Below are 22,588 nucleotides of genomic sequence, written 5' to 3' on the forward strand. Positions count from 1 at the left end.
TTCATTTCTTCTAGGTTTTCCTATGTATTGGCATGTAGTTGCTCATAGTAGCCACTAATGAACTTTTGAATTTCTGCAGTGTCAGTTGTAATGTCTCTTTTCCATTTCTGATTTTATTTATTTATTTGGATCTTCTTTTGTTTTCTTAATATGGCTAAAGGTTTGTCCATTGTGCTTAACTTTTCAACAAATGACATTTTTGTTTTATTGATCTTTTGTATTTTTTTCATTTCAATTGCATTTATTACCACTCTGATCTTTATTATTTCTTTTCTTCTACTAATTTGGGGTTTGGTTTTTTCTTGGTTTTCTAGTTTTTTAAGATGCATCATTAGATTGTTTATTTGAAGTTTTTTCTCTTTTGGGACATAGGCACTTGTAGCTATAAACTTCCTTCTTAGTACTGCTTTTGCTGTATCCCATAGGTTTTGGTGTGTTGTGTTTCCATTATTATTTGTTTCAAGAAACTTTTCAATTTCCTTCTTAATGTCTTCATTGACCCACTGGTCAATCCGGAGCGTACTGTTTAATTTCCATGTAGTTGTAGAGCTCCCAAAATTCCTCTCATCATTAATTTCTAGTTATATCCCATTGTGGTCAGAGAAGATGTTTGATATTACTTAGATTGTTTTGAATGTTTTAAGATGTTTTGTGACCTAAAATATGGTCTATCCTTGAGAATGATCCATGCACTGAGGAAAAAAATGTGTATCCTGAAGCTCTTGGATGAAATGTTCTGTAAATGTCTATTAGATCCATTTGGTCTATACTGCAGATTAAGTCTGATGTTTCTTGATTTTCTGTCTGGAAGATCTGTTCAGTACTGAAAGTAGGGTATTGAGGTCTCTAGCTATTATTGTTTTAGGGCCTATTTCTCTCTTTAGCTCTAAAAATACTTATTATATGTATCTGGGTCCTCCAGTGTTGACTGCATATATATTTACAATTGCTATATCCTCTGGCTGAATTGAAACCTTTATCATGGCACAGTGACATTATTTGTCTCATCTTACAGTTTTTGTTTTGAAATTTATTTTGTCTGATATAAGTATAGCAACTCCTGCTTTTTTTGTTCGTTTGTTTGTTTGCTTGTTTCCAGTGGTGTGGAATCTTTTTCCAACCCTTTATTTTTGGTCTATGTGTGTCTTTACAGGTGATGTGTGTTTCTTGTAGGCAATAGATCATTGGGTCTTGTTTTCTCATCCACTAAGCCAGGCTATGTCTTTTGATTGGAGAGTTTAGTCCATTTACATTCAGTGTTGTTATTGATAAGTAAGGACTTACTTCTTGCATTTTGTTATGTGTCTTCTGGTTGTGTTGTGGTCTTCTCTTCCTTTTTTCTTTCTTTCCTGTCTTCCTCTAGTGAAGTTGACTTTCCCTGGTGATAGGATTTAGTTATTGCTTCTTATTTTTTGTGTATCCATTGCATGTTTTTGGTTTTAGGTTACCAGGAAGTGTGCAAATACCATCTTATAAGTCATTATTTTAACTTGATAACAACTTTACACTATTTGCATAAGTAAACAAACAAAAAGTAAACTAATAAAAATACGCCTTAACTTCATCCCCCCACTTTTAAACATTTTGTTGTTTCTAATTATATTTTATTGTACTGACTGTGCCTTGAAATTTTGTTGTAGTTTTTATTTTTGATTGGTTCATTGTTTAGTCTTTCTACTAAGGATAAGAGTAGTTTACATACCACAGTGACAGTGTTATAATATTCTTTGTTTTTCTGTGTACTTACCATTACCAGTAAGTTTTGTACCTTCTACTGATTATTTTTTGCTCATTAATGTCCTTTTCTTTTTGATTGAAGTACTCCCTTTAACATTTCTTGTGGGGTGGGTCTGGGATTGATGAAATCCCTCAGCTTTTGTTTATCTGGGAAAGTCTTTATTTCTCCTTCATGTTTGAAGGATATTTTTGCCAGACATCCCACTCTAGGGTAAAAGTTTTTTTCCTTCTGCACCTTGAATATGTCATGTCATGCTCTCCTGGCCTTCTTGTGTTTGGATATTAATATCTTTCTCTAAGTTTGGGAAGTTCTCTGTTATTATTTCTTTGAATAAACATTCTACCCTTGTCTTTCTTTTCTACTTATTTAAGGCCAATAACTCTTAGATTTGTCTTTTCAGCCTATTTTCTGCATCCTGTAGGCATGCTTCATTGTTTTTATTCTTTTTTCTTTTGTCTCCTCTGTATATTTTCAAATATCCTGTCTTCAAGGTCACTGTTTCTTCTGCTTGATCCATTCTGCCATTAAATGACTCTGATGCATTCTTTAGTATACCAATTGCATTTTTCAGCTCCAGAAAATTTCTGCTTGACTCTTTTTAATTATTTTAATATCTTCATTGAATTTATCTGATAGAATTCTGAATTCCTTCTCTGTGTTGTCTTGAACCTATTTGAGTTTCCTTAACACAGCTACTTTGAGTTCTTTGTCTGAAAGGTCACATATCTCTGTTTCTCCAGGATTGGTCCCTGGTGCCTTATTTAGTTCATATGGTGAGGTCACCTTTCCCCAAATGGTGTTGATGCTAGTTAGATATTCTTCAATGTCTGGACATTGAAGAGTTAGGCATTTATTCTAGTCTTTGCTGTCTGAGCTTATTTGTAGCCATCCTTCTCAGGGAGGCCTTCTGGAAATTTGAAAAGACTTGGGTATTGTGATCTAAACTGTATCTGCTTTAGGGGGCACCCCAAGACCAGTAATGCTGTGATTCCTGATGACTTGTAGAGGTACCACCTTAATGGCCTTGGTCCAGATATGGGAGAATATCTGCTTTAGGGGGCACCCCAAGACCAGTAATGCTGTGATTCCTGATGACTTGTAGAGGTACCACCTTGATGGCCTTGGTCCAGATATGGGAGAATTCTCTAAGTTACCAGGCAGAGATTTGTTCTCTTTCCTTACTTTCTTCCAAACATACAGAGTCTCCCACTCCATTTTGAACCACCTAAACCTGCAGATGGAATGACACAAGCACCTCTGTGGCCACCACTACTATGACTGTGCTGGGTCACACCTGAAGCCAGCAAAGTACTGGGTCTCACGCAGGGCCTGCTGTAACCAGTCCCTGGCTATTGTGTATGGTTTCTCAAGGCCCTGGGGCTGAACAATCAGCAGGTGGCAAAGCCAGCCATGTCTGTATCCTTCTTTTCAGGATGGCAAGGTCCCCCAAGCCCTGGGTGGGTCCAGAAGTGCCATCTGGAGTCAGGGAGTAGAGCCAAAAACCTTAGAAATTTATCTGGTATCCAATTACATTGCAGCTGAACTGGCACTAAAAACACAAGACACAGTCCTTACCAGTCTTCCCTGTCCTTTCCAAAGGTACAGGATCCTCACCCTATAGCCACCACCACCCTAGCCATGATGAGTACTTCCAGACTACCACTGATGTTCCCTTAAGGTCCAAGATCTCTTAAGTCTGCTTCTGGTGGATGCTGCCTAGCCTGGGACTCACCCTTCAGGGCAGTGGGCTCCCTCTGACCCTGGGCAGGTCCAGAAATGCCATCCAACAGTGAAGTCCTGGAATCGGGGACTCTAAGAGTCTGCTTGGTGCTCTACCAACCATGGCAGTGTTGGTACCAAAGGTGCAAGACAAAGTCCCCTTTACTTTTCTCTCTGCTTTTCTCAACAAGAAGAAGTTTTGTCCCACAGCCACCATAGCTAGTAATATGCTGAGTCTTACTTGCAAGCAAGTCTCAGAGGTTCACCCAAGACCCAAGATGTAGTACCTGGATATCTCTGCTGGTTATGTGGGGCCAAGGGCTCTTCAGTTAGCAGGTGATGAATGCTGGTAGGTCTACATCCTTTTCTTCAAGGCAGCAGGTTCCCTTCTGGCCCAGGGTGTGTCTAGAAATGTCATCTGGGAGCTAGGGCCTGGAACGGGAACCTCATGACTCTGACTGGTGCCCTATCCTGCTGTGGCTGAGCTGGTATCCAAGAGGCAAGACAAAGTCCTCACCATTCTTCCCCCTCTTCTCCCAAGTGGAAGAAGGGGGTCTCTTTTGAAGCCACAAGCTGTGCAGCCTGGGTTTAGGGGAGAGGTGATGCCAGCACTCCCTTGGTTACCTAAGCTGATGTCTCAGTATGGAGTTGCCTAAGAGTTGCAGTTCTTATGACCTAGACTGCCTTTCAAATTTACTTGGAGACACAGAACACTGTAGCCCTCTGTGGTGAGATTTGCAGGCACTCAAGTTCTGACTGCTGGGATCTGTGATTCCCTCTCTGGCTAGGCCTGGTTTAAATATTCCCTGTGTGACTGGGCATCCGCTGAGTTAGGTCCGGTTTTCATTTCTGCTCTAGCAGGACAGCACTGAGTTTAATGCCTCACAATTACTGTATTCTCCCTTGCCCAGAGCCCAGAGATGCTCTCCACAACAGGCCACTGCTGGTGGAGGTTGAGAGGGAGGGTGTCAGTGATTCAGGACTGCTTTTTCTATTTCTTCTGTGGCATTTTCAGTGATATAAAGTTAAATCCAGGTACTAAAGGTACTCTTCTGATTTTTAGTTCTTATAAAGGTGTTTTTTGCTATGTAGATAGTTGTTAACTTGGTATCCTTGCAGGAAGGACGATGACCTTGCAGGGGTATGCAGAGCCTTCTGTTCCACCATTTTGCTCAGCCTCCCAATTCAGTTGTTATATATTTCTCAAGGCCCTCTATTGTCTGGGTTTTTTTTTTTTCTCTTTAACATCTTTCAAAACTACCTTACCTTTTTTATACAACTTCTTCTAGGTTTTTAAACTCTCCTCCCCTTCTTCCCTTTTCTCTCCCTCTCCCTCTCCATTTCATCCAGGAATTTAATGTTCACACGTATTTCCCTCAAACTTTCTTTATTAATACACTATCATGTCTCTGGCCTGTTCATTTATCCTTTTGTCATGGAAACTTCCCTTCCTGCCCTGACCAAGTTGTAGTAGTTCTCATTCCAATATGCTGTCAGAAGATGCTGGACATCATCATTAACATCACCTGTATCTGTCTGCCTGGATCCATTGCTCCTAAGCACACATCATGATTCTGTCAGCAAATGAAAAAATGGTATTTCCTCTGCCTGAAAGTGCATTGCATCATCCTCCATCTACCATTCTCACCTTTATCCAGCTAAATCTTCCTAATCCTTCAATATTTATTTTAGCAAGCATTCTTCTGAAAGGTTTTCAGAAGACTTTCCTTGATTTTCCAGGCTATGCTAAGTGACTCTCCACTATGATCTCATGGTGATGAATGAGCTCTTATAGTGAAAGTCAAATCACATCACTCCTCTGCTCAAGATAATTCAAAGGCCCCCTATTTTACTCAGAGTGAACATCAAAACTTTTATAATGGCCTAATGTGCCCTACAGAATCTGCCCCCTTTTCCTCAGTATCCTCATTTTTTTTACTACTCTCTTCTTTTCTCTAAGCTTAAGCATGCTACCCCATTAGTGCCATGGCAATAGCTGGGATGCTTTCCCTAGATAGCCACATGACTAACTCCCTTGTCTCCTTCAAACCTTTGCACAAATGTCCCTTTATCACTGAGGCCTATTAAGCCACCCTATTTTAAAATGCAATCTGCATCTCTCCTCCCTACCTGCAGATTCCTAATCTTCTTTTCTTTGCTCCATTTTTATAGCACTTATTCCCTCCTATCAAACTACGCATTTTTATGACTATTGTTTATTGTCTGTTTCTCCTTATGAGAATGTAAGCTCCACAGGGAAAGATATTTTTATCTGTTTTGTTCACTTGAATCCTCCAGGTGCCTACACTGATGACTGGAACTTAATAGGTGCCCAGTAAATGTGTTTGAAGGAATGAGCCCTGATTATATTGTGCTACAATTTCTTCCTTGTCTGCCTACCCACCACCAAACTGTGTACTTTCTGAAGGCAGGGGATTTTACTATTATGTCTATTTACAATATCTTAGCACATTTCCTCATAATAGTGGGTTCATAATAAATGTTTGCTAAGTGCATGTATTCATCTCTGACCTCCCCAATCCGTAGTTTTGCAGGGTTTGTGATGACACCATGTTAAATCAGAATACAAATGCAAAAATGTTGTTTTCTTAGTAGGGAAGCATCACTATAAACTATCACAGTATCTGGGATCTGCCGAGATGAGAACTCCAATACGGATCAATATAGTGAATATTTCTCCTGCAGAGTTTCTTCAAAGGTTAAGAAATCCCCAGAGTCCATTTGGCCTTTTCTCCTTCCTGTACCTATACGTGAAACATTTATTTTAATAAGCTAGAAACTAAAGGGAAGACTGAGAATTGTAGAGCTTGAAAAATAGTATCTTGCCTTCTGTGACTTTTCTTTTTGTTTCCTTTCTCAGAGCTCTTCCTGCCATGATGCAGTGGGTCCGCACGCAGAAGCCAGGAGAGAGTGGCATCAATATTGTCACTGCCGATTTTGTAGAACTTGGTGACTTTATCAGCACTGTCATAAAGCTCAACTATGTCTTTGATGAAGGAGAAGCCAACACTTGATAGCACTACTTGGAGTTTCCATGAATAAGATGGAGAAAGCTCATTGTATTAGGGCATATTATCTGTAAACACTCTGATCTTCCTATTCCACTGAGTCTCTGAAGGGAATAGGGCTGGTAGTGGGTGGGAAAAGGGGAAAAACTGTTTCTTCAGTGATTACAATCATACTCTTCATTACTATAAATATTTCATTTCCCATTTGATGAGCAAAATCTACTTCTAGTGTTAGGAATAAAAAAAAAAAAAAGACCAGTAACTTTGTTTTTCAAAATTAGTCTTTGTAACATAGAATTCATGAGTGTTTACTTGATTAGGTTCTCTATTTCCAGCCTATGACTCCTACGCTGTCTATACCCTGTAACCTTTCTGCTCCCTCTCTTGCTCGCTCTTTTTAATCAGATGCTGTATGGGAATCAAAACAATTGAATGCCCAACATTTTGTGTATTACATTGTTGTCTTAAAACTTACTTGTTTTGTGGGACTTGTTATAATGCTCTATAGTCATCCGCAGTTGGGCAATCATAGCTAACTTTTGGTCATAGAAAATCTGCATCAAATCAGTTTCCATGCATCAGTAATATTGAAGGTCATAATCAGTGATTTTTGTTATATGAAAATAATAGTGTTTCACAGTATTTCTATTTAAGGCAGCTATAAATATAGGAGAAAAATGTTTTTGGAGAGCTGTGAATGCCAACTTCAGAGGGAAAAATGGTTGAGGGGTGAAAGAGATGTATGGCATTTTAATTTGGCAATCTCTTAAATAATATTGCCCTGCAAGTACCCAGTAAATGGTAAGGTACAAGTGTGTTAAAATTGAAAACTCTGAAAAGAACTCTTTAAAAAGCCCTCTTAATGATGCTCTTGATGAAAGAAAAAGACAGAAGGAAGGAAGGAAGGAAGGAAGGAAGGAAGGAAGGAAAGAAAGAAGGAAGGAAGGAAAGGAAGAAAGGAAGGGAGGGAGGGAGGGAGGAAGGGAGGGAAGAAGGGAGGGAAGGAAAGAAGGAAGGACGGGAGGAAGGAAGGAAGGGAGGAAGGAAGGAAGGAAGGAAAGAAAGAAGGAAGGAAGGAAAGGAAGAAAGGAAGGGAGGGAGGGAGGGAGGAAGGGAGGGAAGAAGGGAGGGAAGGAAAGAAGGAAGGACGGGAGGAAGGAAGGAAGGGAGGAAGGAAGGAAGGAAGGAAGAGAGGGAGGGAGGGAGGAAGAGAGGAAGGAAGAAGAAAAAGACTGCAAGCTTTCCTGCCAATTTGGGATTTTCAAATATTTAATTCTAAATTCCAGATTTTAAGGAAGATTTTTCAAGAAACTGCAAGTTTTTGACTTGAAGGAAAGAAAGAGGAAGGCTGGTAGAAGCAGTTAGAGCAATGTGTTTGAAATTATGTCCATGAAATCACAGGGATCTCTGAAATATCTTTAGGAAACTTGAAATTTATGAGGTCTGAATGGACTTGTTTAAAATTGGCTCTGACTCCTCACTTCTGAGTTTCATCCTATCCGAGGGATGAGATTAAGGCAGAGGCAAAAGTTTCACACAAAGTTTCTGCAACCTAACGTTTAATAGTCCGGGTCTACAGGGAAGAACAATGACACAGCTTGAGCGTTACTTCCTCCTTCGTGTCGTTGTGATATTTGACAACTCTAAAAAATAAAAAATAAAAAAACTTAGAGCACAATAATCCTTGCCTATGTACTTCACAGGAATATTGTGAGGTGTTTATAAAATTATAAAATTTGATGAAATTCTTACAATTATGAATTATTTTATTTTCATGTTTAGAAATAATCACACCCCAATAGTTTCCTAGGATAATACAGTCCATGCAAAGTAGGGTCATAGGGAAATAAAAGCATGCCCTCAGCTTTTAATGAACTTAAATGTAGCACATATGGCTTAATCTCTTAGACTTAGATAAGGGAGTTCAATTCAAAACCATATATGTCAAGACCATAAATAATCAAGAGTTGATTTCAAGATTATAAATACTCATGATCAGAAAATAGTACTTATTAGCAATTAAAGGGAGGAAAAGAAATTGTTTATACTGAAGAGAATGTTTATGAGGAGTGTGTATGTACCTGTGGTATACCAAATAGCATACATGTACACACAAAAATGTGTGTATACATTTGGGTTGTGTGTATACATCTTGCCATATACAATATACAAACATATGCCCATTCCTGTGATAGCATACAAATTCAAACATACAGAAACACACACAGATATGGACACAATACAATTCTTCTTTTCAAATGAAGACATTGATAATATTAAATAATTTAATTTTAAGACTGAAACCCTTAATATTGTGTGAAAAAGAGTAATAAAACCTTTGAAAGTAGAGTAGATGATCACATTAAAGTATTTTTGTAAAAGAATTCTAGTGTAGGACTTAATTATTTTTAAAATATATTTCTTCTCTTCTTTCCATTTTCCCTTCCCTTGTAGTTTTATTATCTTTCTGTCTTTTACACCTGCTCTTTATGTGAAAATGTATATGAATCCTTTTAAAATGATTAGGATTATTGAAATGTATGTCCCGTAAATTTGGTTTTTGGGCAGACTTTCTCTCTAACTGGCTATTCATTCATCCTTCAGGAGGATCTTAGCCAAGAATATTTGCAATGACACATGAATTTAATTCTATAAATATAATGGAAAACAGATTTTTCATCATATCATGAATAAAATATAGAGGTAACTATGTTGTATTTTCTTGAACCTAAATACTTTCTCGTAGTGTTTGCTTAGAATTAACTTTGTCCTATTTGTCAACTGGGTTCTGGAAAAAAACAAACATGATGAAGCTTTTGAATAATTGTGCAGTTTTTTAACTAGGGAAAGCTTTGTACTGCTGCTAATGATATGCACCCAGAAACCTGGTTAGACAAAAGGCACTTTCAAGCCAATGCTATGGTTTCCATGTGGACATACAGTGCCTATGTAGCAGGCACTTAGAGTAAATGGACTTGCCTTAATTTATAAAGGAGGGAAGAGGTAGAAGGGAACCATGGGTCCTCCAGCTAGAGGGGGAGTTTACTAAAAGGGAGTCCTTGGAAAGGGGAATGGAGAGAAGGTGTCTTTGACTGTCTTCTATCCATTAGTTCTGCCCTGGAGCACACTGAGGAAGCAGGCTGTGGGCCTTCCAAAAGTAAAAAATGGTGATATGCAATCGAAGCTTATCCTCAGCCTATGCACATTTGTCTCAGCTGGGCATTGTCTTTTCAGAGAGCTTGTAGCACAAGGGCTACACATGGGCGCCAAGATGATGGTAGATACACCTTGGTGCACTTTTTGTTTTACTTGTTTCTTAAGACTATTTCACAAGTCCTGTGAGGCAAAAAAACAAAACAAAACAAAACAACCAAACAAATACAATCTAACTTTTACCCAATCTACAGCAGGAAATCAAAGGAGTGGGTGGAATGAGAGAAAATATGCAAAGAGATCATTTTTAAGTTTGCTTTCCTGTCTGTAATTTTCAAGGACTAATATAGCAAATTTTTCTTCTGCCATTATCATTTATGTCTCCCTATTTACCACACAATCATGTAAATGCAGAGAATGAGGAGGCATCTTTTAAAAGCCTTAGGATATTCTATATGATGACCTCAATATTGACTTTCAGCCATACTGGGAAAACTTACTTTTCATGGAGTGCCACCTAACAGTGAATGTATTAGAGTATAAAATGTTTGCCATGTATACACCTGTATGTGCACATACACACATTACACACACACACAGAATGCACATTTCACACACATATACTTATTATTCAAGTTGAAACTGCACTCTAATCAATCTGATTCTATTGCTGTTTCAACTCTTAAAATCAATATCTCCTACATTAGTAGATATAAACATAATTCAAATATTTAAATATTTAAGAGGAGAAAAGTAACTAGAAAACCAATGAAAAGTGAGGCCATCAGAAATAGAAAATGCCTGGCATGAACAGTCTATCTAAATTCTCAATTTCACTTCAAATTAGAGAATCCATAATGGACTAGAATATAAATTACAAACACATACACACATCTTCACTTAAAGTTGTTTTAAGTTCTTTGAAGTTCTGACATGTTTTTAGCCAGGGTTATTTGTTCAGGTTCTTCCTTGTTAGGATTCCAGACTGGAAAGTTGGAAGTCTCAGGAAATGCATGTTTCCATGAGTTTTTTAGTTTCACAGTTTTACAGATCCAACGACACAATCTTTTAATCTTTGGTCACTCAACCAAACAGGAGTTCCGTAGGCAGAGTGTTCACTTTGAATTGCTAATAGAAAATAATGCACATCGTCCTCAGGATATGCTAAACAAGGTTTTTAAGAGCATTTTATTTTACAGCACTTTAGTCTTTTCAGCTAGATTTCAGTGACACCACGGTGTAAATGCTATATCTGCCATAACTTATTGGTGGCTCCTGTGTTACATACAGTTTTAAATAATGCTCTAAATTGTTTGTTTTCCCAATGATAATGATAAAGTGTTCTGTAGAATTTGTAAAACATGTCAATTGAATCTGTTGAAAATTGTGTAATTGTTATTTCAATTGTGATACTATTTTGTAGGTAATAGTTTTAAACGTATATTTGTATAAGTCAAAAGTATGTGCTTGTATGTGGTATGTGTGTGTAAGTATATAATATCTTATCAAAAACCAAACTTATCCTAAAGAAAAAGGGCACATTTTGACCAGCCTTAATTTATTAACACTTTTTTGTTGTTTTTGCAATTTGGATTTAAAATTGAAACCGAAATTAAGTTTTTGTTAAAAATGGTGTCTTTTAATTTTGTGAGGAATGGGCTTTACAACCTATCTGAGTTCCCACAAGCAAACTGTCCAGCTTGTGAGGTACCCCATTGCTTTTCGTAATAATCAAACATCAATTCATATATTAACTTCATTTTCATACAGACTAATTTGTTTTCATCAACAATAGAACCAGTACACCTTTAAAGTTGACCTTCCCAACATGGCACCCATTTTTCTTTAATGATAAATTTTCCATGAAAAATTGTTTCTCCAAACCATTACTTTCTAAAATTCAATCTTCTCAAGTTAAATGAACTGCCTTGGTGTTAGGAGAGCTTTTAAAGGCCCATCCATACTAGGTGGTTCCAACATGGTTCTCTTCTCGAGAAAACAAGCATGCAACCCACACACTTTTCTGGTCTTCCCCACGTGTAGAATTAGTCTAGCAATAGAAAACTCATGACTGACAAGGATCTACACATGTGGTCATGCTTGAAGCAAAAATTCTGTGACCTTCTTTGGGCTTGGGATCTGATTACAGAATATTAATTAACTTTCTTATTTCCTTTCTTTCTCCATCCTTAGTTATTCCTTTTCAATATTTAGAGTTGCCAGGTAAAATACAGGATATCCAGTGAAATTTAAATTTCAGATAAACAATATTTCTTTAGCATATTTCTCATATATTTTATCAGACATATTTTCACTTTAAAAAAAGTTTATCTGAAATTCAAATGTAACTGGGTATGTCCTATATATTTTTTCCTAAATCTCACAATTCTATCCACACTGCCTTTCTATCTTTTTCAGCTGGGCTATCTATCAGGGGGGAGATCTACCTCCCTCCATACCCTTGTGTTCAGACACCTTATGAATATCTGCAGTCATAATGTCCTTCAAGAAGGAAAACATTGGTCAGCTCTAGGTCCTGCAAATGCTTTTTGAAGGACGAACTCAAATACAGATGGGATAATCAAGTAAATATCTTCATAGGATCAATGCCACCATGTTCAACACTTCCCTTTGCCAGTCTGTTGTGAGGTCCAAGTTTCCCCATTAATCCCTTATATAGCATTTCCCAGTAACTGGGACAACCAAAAACACACCGACATATTAGAAATGCTCCTGAAAAGTGGCAACACTGCCTAACTCAGTACCAGGACCTCTTTTAAATTCAATTTCTTTTTTCTTTCAGAGAGATAACAAACGAATTCATTATTTCCCCCATTCACATCTTACCACAAATTATTTTTATCAGGTTAAAACTGGTCATCTACGGAATTGTAGAAAGGTGACATAGGAACTGTCTTCACTGCTGGAAGAATAAAAGAGTCTGAGGTATAGACACTGCCCTGGTGACACCTTCTCAGAACATTGTTGGGGGACAGGGGAGGCAGGCGCAAGTAGGGGATAGAATCTGACCCTGACATGCAGCTATCACCTGGCAGAGAGACTCGTCAAAGCAAATTATAACGACCAGTACTATTTTTTTTTGGAATTGAAAACCCAAGAAGCCCTAAAATAAGAACAGTGAGATCAAAGGCTGGTTTCTAAAACAATGCAGAAAATAGAACCATGTTGGAATTCCTAAATTCTAGCTTTCAAATACTCCTGTTTCCAACAGTGAATCCTTGACAGAGATGGAATTTTGAAACATTTTCAGTAGCTACCTCCTCTCCTGAAATTCCTATAAGTGGCAGAGGAAAATCCAAATCCTTTAATATAACATGTCCATCTCATGACTCCTGCTTACACACATTTGTGTTGATTTGCTTCATTTCTGGAGGATGGGAATTTGCAGAGCTGGTGACATTTCCTTCATTAGACACCAGAAATTCACCAGAGAGAGACATATCTGTGCCTTCTCTTTTTAGGATCTGGTTATTGATACTTTAATAAATGTGGTGTAAAGAAAATCCATGGCTACAGTCTGTATAGAAAATGTGAATTTTTAAAATAAGATTGTGTTCTTAATGTAAAAAAAAAAAAGTTTATTTGTATTCAGTGAAATGCCTAATAAAGTCCTGGTACCAATTATCTTTATTTTTTATTTTAATATTTATCAGTGCTTCATTATAAGCTCAAAAATGGATCTCTTAAATAGGGCATGACTCAGAGCATCAAAAAATGTAATTCTTTTTTAACAATATGAATCATCATATTAGGATTTCCACCATAAAAATATATATGTATACTATCTACCAATAAAATCAATGCTGTGAGTCCTTCAATTATATAAAAGTTAGGCATCTGATGTCCAATACACTTCACTTCTGATATTATGAAGAAGGCCCATATCAATGTAGCAGTATTATAGTAACATAGCATATTAATATAAAACACAATTTCTTTTCTTTCTTTCTTTCTTTTTTTTTTTTTGTTAAAAGCTTCAGGTGAAGGAAATCTATCTACTTTTATTGAGCCTGCATGGTACCTAATACATGAGACATTATTTCAGAAGTGGAATTGCCTTTGTATTTCACCAAGTAAACCCTACCTGCTGGGTTTAAATCAAGCTTAAAACAAAATTTAAGCATTGTAATATTATTATAAAAATAGTCAAGCAAATAAATATGGTCCAAGATTATCTTTGGGGCTGAGCATGGACATAAATCCCCCCAAAGACTCTATTAAATCCCCCCAAAGATTCATGACACTAGAGGATTTCTATTTATAAAGCTGTAATGATTGCTACATTCAAGAAGTAGTGTATGTCTGCAAATAATAATCCACATAACTATATCTGTGTGTCTTTAACATAATATTGCTATAGCTTCATCAGAGCTCTTATTCATTTATTTTGTCATTCAGCAAACATTTGCCTACTTTGTGGCAGCTTCCCCGCTAAGCACTATAAAACATTTCTAAAAAGTTTCCTAGGAAAATGGACAAAGTACATCTTTGGTAGTCTCTCGCTTGAGCTAACAAGTGGCACTATTTTGTCTCCAAGCAAAGCATTCATTCTCAATGACATTTTCAAAGTAATATCCCCAGATAATAAAATGGTCTGAGCACAGTTATTCCTGAAAGCCTGAGAAGAAAGGGACAACTTCTAAAATAAGTATAATTGGAAATAGGTTGGTCATGACCACAGGCAATGAAGAGTAGACTCTTGTTCTCTCCCTGACACAAACTTTGCCACTACGTACAGGGCACTGTGTGCAAGCTGGTGGCCACTTCCTATCTGTAGCGTTAAAACAGAAAAAGCAGAGCTCTATCCCTTTTCCTTTCTCCCCTCACCTCCAGACTTCAGAAGAAACTGCCTTTGCTCCACAGGAGAGGCTGATAGCACCACTGAGATGTTAACTAGTAGACTTCTGCATCTCAGGTAAGCTGACCCCATAAATAAAAGAGGTATCTCCTCCATATAAGGTAAAAATAATGGTGCTTCCTACATCAAAGGGGTAAAAACATCATCTGGAATTGAAGGAGATAATTCTTTTCAGGTGGAAAAAAATACTGTAGGACAATAAGAGGTTTCATCATTGGCTCTCGACATGTGGTTCAATGTATGTTCTTAGCGATAAGCCATAATAATGGCTGCACTGGAATTAAGTAGCAAGAAGTAAATCTAAATGTGATGGGCATTGATACCATACTCACTCTTCAGTCCTGTGGATAGAACTATTCCTGGAAACATCTGGATCTGTGAGGCAAAGGTGAACCACATTAAACTCTAACAAGTGGGCCTTAGTGCCACAGTGACAGGGAGAGGAAGGTGTTTGAGAACACCAATGCTGGTAGCTCCCGAAGCACCTCTTGGCAGAACCCTTATACTCTATTCGCACTTACTTCTTCACAGGAATATGTAAGCTTGACCTCCTGGGGTTTTACTGAGAAACAAGAGAAAATCTTTTGCCTCAACACAACTACCCAGTTGTTATTAAATTGTGTTCTTTCACCTTAGAAAAAAAAAAAATGTGCCTGTAGACTGGTTTCTACATTGTATGGGGATAAGGCAGAACATTTTAATTTAGAACCAATAATCCTTTTCTCTTAGGACTATAAGAATATTAGCCTTTGATTTAAGCATTGAAGGTAAAATATTCTTGTATTCCTAGCGCATAGCAGGTATTAAAACATGTTTGGAAACAATGAAATCAAAGTGCAGCTGATTGTGACCCAATCAAACTGTGGACAGTTGCTTGATAAGGGTCACATACATGCTAAATATTGATAGGTGGTAATGAGGGCTCAAAAAACCATAAGGCAGTATCCCTACCTGTTGTATTCCTTGGAGAAATACTGAGAAAGTCAGGAGAATTTAGGGGAAAATACACTGCATGGTGTTCTCTATAAGAGTAAAAGACCCTGTCTCTTAGGCTCTAAAGTCAACTCTCAATCTTGTTGAAGAATATTCAACCATGGGAATTTGGCTTGTCTATTCTAAAAAGAGTGAAAAAGAGTTGGGAAGGAGGTTACATTTTGAGCTTCAACAAAATGTCCTGTTAAATTTTCCCAAAATCCTTATTAAATTTTTTATTCACTCATAGATACATATGGGGTTGCATAAACTGTTAACTAAAATTCCACAGATTCTTGCTCCCACAGAAGACTGCTGCTCACATACCCTTTTGGAAGACTACCTCTTACCCCATGCTTTTCTGAGTGCCCAGAAGATACTAGGTAGTTGCAAAAATAATTTCCGTTTTTGCCATTATTTCCTGTTTGATTCATATTAAACTCCACTACTTCTGGCTACTGCCTGTGCTTCTTTCTCATCTTGATGCCCACTGCAGTCTCTGGTCTCTGCCAGACCCAGCGATCTGCCCAGTTAGCACTGCTTATCCACAGCTGGGCATCCTACAAAGGTGGAGTCTTCTGGGACTAAAGGGGTGACTGGCCTATGGCCAACTAAAGCTAGGTGAGGAAATGCTTCTCCTCCCTTTATGTTACATTCTAACAGAGGGGCTCAGATATAGGGCTCTTACATTCTAATAATTACCCAAGATCAGAGGAGTGGAAGTTTCTTTCTTTCTTTTCATTTTTTTTTTTTTTGAGACAAGAGTCTCCACCTGTTCCTTAAGCTGGAGTGCAGTGCAGTGCAGTGGTGCAACCATGGCTTACTGCAGCCTCAAGCTCCTGGGCTCAAGTGATCCTCCCACCTCAGCCAACCTAGTAGCTGGGACTGTAGGCATGCGCCACCATTCCCAGCTAATTTTTAGAAATTTTTGTTAGGGACAGGGTCTCACTATGTTGCCCAGGCTGGTCTTGAACTCCTGGTCCCAAGTGATCCTCCTGCCTCACCTTTCCCAAGTGCTGGGATTGCAGGTATATCATTTTTGGATCTGGTTCTCTCTCTCTCCCTCCCTCTTTTCCACTACCTATCCCCCTCCCCCTCTCCCTCTCTCTCGTCTATGGCCTGGAGACAGAAATGAATTCCAGTGACAACCACTGTACTATTCTCAAAATTGCCACTCCCCTTTGAGGACCAGAGCTTTCTTCTTGGTCAAATTTATCTTCCTGGCTTCTCATTCTCTCAAGACATTATCCTAGTTGATTTCTTAATTTTTATAAAAATAGGGCTCTGAGAGACCCACCCTCCCAGCTCTGTTATTTAGAATCATTCTAGAACCCCACGTGTGTGTGGTCTAAAAGAACCAGCAGCTCCTGCTAGCAGCCATCTCCACACAGACAGGCAAACGATAAAATTGAGTAGGGGGCTTTGTGTTTGGGTTCCAAGTTTTTCCTTAGTAGAATTCTTCCTTCCCCTGTCCACCCCAAACAAAACTTATTCTCTCCCTCACACACACACACAAAATGATGAGTTCATTTACAATGAAGTATTTAATGTGGCTTAAAATAGCAGTTTTTCCATTTTTTTTTTACTATACAGGAGTGTTTACAGAAAAATGAAATCACAAAGCAATATATTACAGGATGGCTGTCATAGGGAAAGGCCAGTGGCTTTGCGTCCCCTTTCCCTAGCTTTCCTGAGAGGCTCTGTGGAAACTCCTAGGACTGTCCAGAGCAGCACTTCTCAAACTTTATTGTGCAAACAACTACATAGTGATCTTCATAAAAGATCAGATTCTGATTCAGCATGTCAGAGACTGGTCCCAGATTATGCCTTTCTAACAAGCTCCCAATGATATTGATGCTACTGTCATAGGCATCCCACTGTCAGTAGGTAGGCTATGGAGTCCAGCTTCAAAAAACCTGCTTCATAGTCTCAAAGGTTCATGAGATTTGCTTTGCAGATGAATAAATGACCAGATCTCTAATTATAAAAACAGTTTGAATGCAACAATTATTGTGGGAGAGAGAGCTATAATAATTAAAAACCCTTTTGCTTCCAGTCCGAGTCAAACCAAAACCACCAGTAACTACTTGAAGTCTAACAAAATCAGGTTTATTTACCCACTGCAAAGTTCATCTCACCAAAGAAAAATATAGGTTGCTACAGAGTTCTGTGTAAGAGTGGAGTTTAGATGAAATTTAAACAAAACAGTATTTTGATAGACTCAAAGTAAAGTAGGGCTTTGTAAAGTCTAGTGGAGTCTAGACTGCAAAGCGGACTTAGAGTCCTGTTTCTTTTCACCCTACAAAGTGATGTAGCTATGGAATGTTGTGAGCAGAAGCTCATTATCTAAAGCTCTGCTCCTGGGCTGTGAATTGAGGCTGCTTCTCTGTGTCAAAGTGACTTTAGTCCCACATGCACAAGTGGAATGTTTTATTTTTACTGATAGAATTTAAAACAGCCATACTCATTCAAGAAGGGGGTTGTATTGACACCTTAGAGCTGCAATGTGTCCTCATGTGAGTGTCTCCTTCCTTGCAGAGTTGGCTTTATCTATATCTTTCTATTATTCCAACCTGATAAATGGCCATGCAGATTATACGTTCTCAGTTCCAATCTAATTTTAACCTGATCAGTTTGCAAATGACAGAAACCCAACTAAAATCAATTTAACCAAAAACATGAGGTAGGGAGACACTTTTCAAACTAATTGGAACTGAAAAAGCAGCAGCTTTGGGGATAACTGGATCTGGGGTCTCAAATAGTATCATCCGGGCTTGAGTTTTCTCCATCTGTTTTATTTTCCTCTGCCTGCATTGACTATCCTTATGGAGGATCTTTCCATACTGAGTCAAGATGACCAAAGATACGTTTTCCTAATAGTTTCAACCTAGAAACATAATGAGTTTCACTGATCTGATTTGGGCCTAAAGGCAATTGCCCAAACAAGCACTGGGTATGAGAATAGAATGGACTGATTGGCTGGGCCTTTGCCAGCCCCATCCCTATGAGTGAACTGCAAATGAGGAAGAGGGGGCTTACAAGAAAAACCTAAGTTCTGCTACTACAAGATGTTAGAAGGTGCTCTAGTCAGGCACAAATAGCAGATGTCATCTACATAAGTTTCCCAATACCTCTGAAACCATGCCATGTATGTGGGCATTGCATTTATTTACTCATTAGGGTGGCCTTGATTGTTTTGACTTCAGTTCTGAATCCCAGAGGAGATTAAAAAGTAAAAACTACCATTAAGTCAAATTTTAACTCTTATTTTTGGATTTTTTTCTTTTGCTTTTTAATTTTAAATTATGTCAAACTTACAGAGAAGTTGCAAAAATATTAGAGAAAACATCCATATATATTTTCCTCGGAGTCACTTTTTAGTTAATATTTTTTCAATGTTAACTTATCATCTGGAAAACAGTGTGCTTTTAAATGACTATTCACATTCCAGAAAAATTTTTAATTAAGAGGTCAGAATTGAAAAGTTTAAAAACCTATATCCCCACAGTCATTCATATAATAAAGTAGGTCTTCATTCAAAATTCTCATTATACTAAAGCACCACAGAGAATATAAAAATAAACCCAATGGTTTATATAAAAAGAGGGGAAAAGAAAGTTTCGATGATGTATAATATGTGAGAAGGTATTAGGTGGGCTGTTTAGTCTGAATAAGACGCAGGCTAGAATTCTCACTGTGGAGGAAGTAACAGGCAATTCTTCTGAGACAACTTTCAGAAGAAGGTGCCAATATGGTCAAATTAATGGTTCAACAGTGGGGGAAAATTACAGCCTTGGTAGCACCAAATTATTTCCTCCCCAATCAATACAAGTTGCAGGAGATCCCAACGTCATCAGCTCAGTTCTTGGGGTCTGTATTAGTCCGTTTTCACACTGCTGATAAAGACATACCTCAGATTGGGTAATCTATACAGAAAAAGAGGTTTAACGGACTCAGTTCCACGTGGCTGGGGAGGCTTCACAATCATGGCGGAAGGTGAAAGGCTTGTCTCACCTGGCAGCAGACAAGAGAAGAGAGCTTGTGCAGGGAGACTCCCATTTTTAAAACCATCAGGTCTCATGGGACTTATTCACTATCATGAGAACAGTATGGGAAAGACCTGCCCCCATGATTAAATTACCTCCACCGGGTTCCTCCCACAACACCTGGGAATTGTGGACATTACAATGCAAGATGAATTTGTAACTCATTCACAGCCAAACCATGTCAGGGTCACTATTGACCTGATGAATTACAAGAGAATTGTAACTCATTCACAGCCAAACCATATCAGGGTCACTATTAAAATAGTTGGCAGAACCACATCTACCTGATACCTGAGATAAGGTATGTCTGAATTAGGAAAGTGGATGAAATATAGTGTGGGGTATGCGTGTATGTGTGTGTGTGTGTGTGTGTTAATATTTAGGTGCTCCATAGGATTTTCTGCAGGGTTTTCTCTTAAAAGATATTTTTTAAATCTAATTCAGATGCCTCCATCTAATAAGGCCTTCCACAAGGCCACATTCCCAAATTCTGGTCACTATTTCAGCAGTTACAATTTCTTATGGAGTTATAAGAAAAAGACCTTCTTAATCAAAAGCACATAATATAAAAATAAGTTTTTAAACTAATACTGAAAATATCAAAATATGATCAGCAGCCCTATGAGCACAAGAATGTTTGTCTTATTTACCTGTGAATCCCCAGTACTTCGTATGGTAATTGCACATTAGTTCCCCAAGGCTTCCATAACAAATTGGATGGTTTAAAGAACAAAAACGTATTCTCTCACTGTCCCGAAGACCAAAAGTCTGAAATCAAAGTGTCAACGGTATTGGTTATTTCTGGAGGCTCAAAGGAAAAAAAAAACATCCCATGCTTCTCCTCCAGCTTTTGGTGGTTGTTGGCAATTCTCGGCATCCCTTGGCTTGTCAAGGCATTACTCCAATCTCTGCTGCCATCATTACATCATCCCCTTGGTGTTTAACTCTGTGTCCTCTCCTTTTCTTATAAGGGCACCAGTCATTGGATGTAGGGACCACCCTAATGCAGTATGACTTCATCTTAACTAATTACATCTGTAAAAATCCTACAGTCCTCTCTTATTCACCATTTCACTTTCTGAGGTTTCAGTTACCCACAGTCAACTGTGGTCTGGAAATATTACATGGAAAATTCCAGAAATAAATAATTCATATGTTTTGAATTTCCTGCCATTCTGAGTAGCATAAGGAATCTCACTCTGTCCCGATCTGATCGGTCATCAGATCGACTTTCTCGGTATCGCAGTGCTTATGTTCAAGTTATTTCTTGTTTTATTTAAAAATGGCCCCAAAGCACAAGGGTACGGATGCTGATGATTCATATATGCCAACGAGAAGCCATAAAGTGCGTCCTTTAAGCAAAAAGGTGAAAATTCTTAAGAAAAATAAGTTGTATGATGAGGTTGCTAAGATCTATGGCAAGAATGCATCTCCTATCCATGAAATTATAAAGAAGGAAAAATAAATTTGTGTGTAGTATGTACAGTGTTTAGTACTATTCCTGCTTTCAGGCATCCACTGGGTGTCTTGGAATATATCTTCCATGGGTAAGGGGAAACTACCATATTTCCTTACCAGGTCACATTCTGAGATTCAGGGTATGCAAGGATTTGGAGGGATACTGTTCAGACCACTAAAAATCGGTATATATCCTAAAGAAATGCTGAAATATTCACCATGTGTTACAAAATAATATATATATCATCCATCTTTCTTTTGATAGATCCTTCTACAATTCAGTAAGTTAGTTGTTCAGTGAACTTAATTTAAATCAAAATAGCATGAAATAGAATTTAAATTATTAGTATATAAAAATTCATTTGAATATTTTTTCTTATAATGCTGAAAATATAAAAAGAAATACAAGTCCTGGACTTCAGAAACATTCTCACATTTTTAAGTAACTTTAAAAAATAATGGTTTGGTATACTCTGCTCAAATAGTCTATTTTTTCTACAACTTCTCTTCATTGCATTTTTCTGTAGACCTCTTCTCAGGTAGAATGATTACATGATCAATAGTCCTTCTTTAAATAAATTTTACCATTTTTCAAAACATTGCACTTCAAGAGATATAACAGAATGAACCCTGAGTTAACAAATTTAAAAGTGACATTTAAACAGAACATGTTTGCTCTCTCATTGTCTCATATAGCACCAGATAGACTCTGGTGTTTCTGTTAGAAACAAACAGGAGACAGAAACCACACTAAGTTGAACAGATAAAGTTTAATATGTAATTATTAACTGTAACAGAGGATTGAAGACATGGGATATTGGCTACTGTTGGGAACAGGCCCCCCAAAATCTGGGCTTAAACTGGCCCCAAAACTGGCCATAAACAAAATCTCTGCAGCACGGCGACATGTTCATGATGGCCATGACGCCCACACTGAAAGGTTGTGGGTTTACTGGAATGACCGCAAGGAACACCTGGCCCACCCAGGGCAGAAAACCGCTTAAAGGCGTTCTTAAGCCATAAGCAATAGCATGAGTGATCTGTGTCTTAAGGACATGCTCCTGCTGCAGAAAGCTAGCCAAACCCCTCCCTTTATTTCGGCCCATCCCTTTATTTCCCATAAGGAATACTTTTAGTTAATCTATAATCTATGGAAACAATGCTTATTACTGGCTTGCTGTTAATAAATACTTGGGTAAATCTCTGTTTGAGGCTCTCAGCTCTGAAAGCTGTGAGAACCCTGATTTCCCACTCCACACCTCTATATTTCTGTGTGTGTGTGTCTTTAATTCCTCTAGCGCTGATGCGTTAGGGTCTCCCTGACCGAGCTGGTCTCAGCAGGCTGCCATGAAGTAAGGAGAACTATAAGGAATATAAGAATAGCAGAAATAAGGAGCAATACTCACCCTTAGGGCTTAAGTAGAGCATCCAAGTAAGAACTTCCCAAAGAGTTGAGATTCATACTTCACTGGGGAGGGCAAAACAATGGCTCACTGGATGTCAGAAAAGGGGCTGAGATGCTGTGCCATTGGAACCTGATGGCAGTCTGCTCTCTGAAGAAAACCATCCAGAGGGAGAGGTAATGTCTCAGAAT

At 38.1% G+C, this 22,588-nt stretch overlaps 1 protein-coding gene and 1 long non-coding RNA gene across 2 annotated transcripts in view; one reads left to right on the plus strand and one right to left on the minus strand.

Annotated features, from left to right (window-relative positions):
* Positions 1-13,284, plus strand: part of PLCXD3 (phosphatidylinositol specific phospholipase C X domain containing 3) — a 203,419-nt gene extending 190,135 nt beyond the window's left edge. The window contains exon 3 of the mRNA XM_517786.7: positions 6,339-13,284. Within this exon, the coding sequence (XP_517786.2) occupies positions 6,339-6,492 (154 nt within the window). The 3' untranslated portion in view covers positions 6,493-13,284. The remainder of the gene's footprint in view (positions 1-6,338) is intronic.
* LOC107974759 (uncharacterized) overlaps positions 8,054-22,588 on the minus strand; it is a 235,738-nt gene continuing 221,203 nt past the window's right edge. The window contains exon 6 of the long non-coding RNA XR_001717749.4: positions 8,054-8,129. This is a non-coding gene — a long non-coding RNA (uncharacterized LOC107974759). The remainder of the gene's footprint in view (positions 8,130-22,588) is intronic.

The sequence above is a fragment of the Pan troglodytes genome, chromosome 4 (genome assembly GCF_028858775.2).
Source record: "Pan troglodytes isolate AG18354 chromosome 4, NHGRI_mPanTro3-v2.0_pri, whole genome shotgun sequence".
Taxonomy (NCBI): Eukaryota; Metazoa; Chordata; class Mammalia; order Primates; family Hominidae; genus Pan; species Pan troglodytes.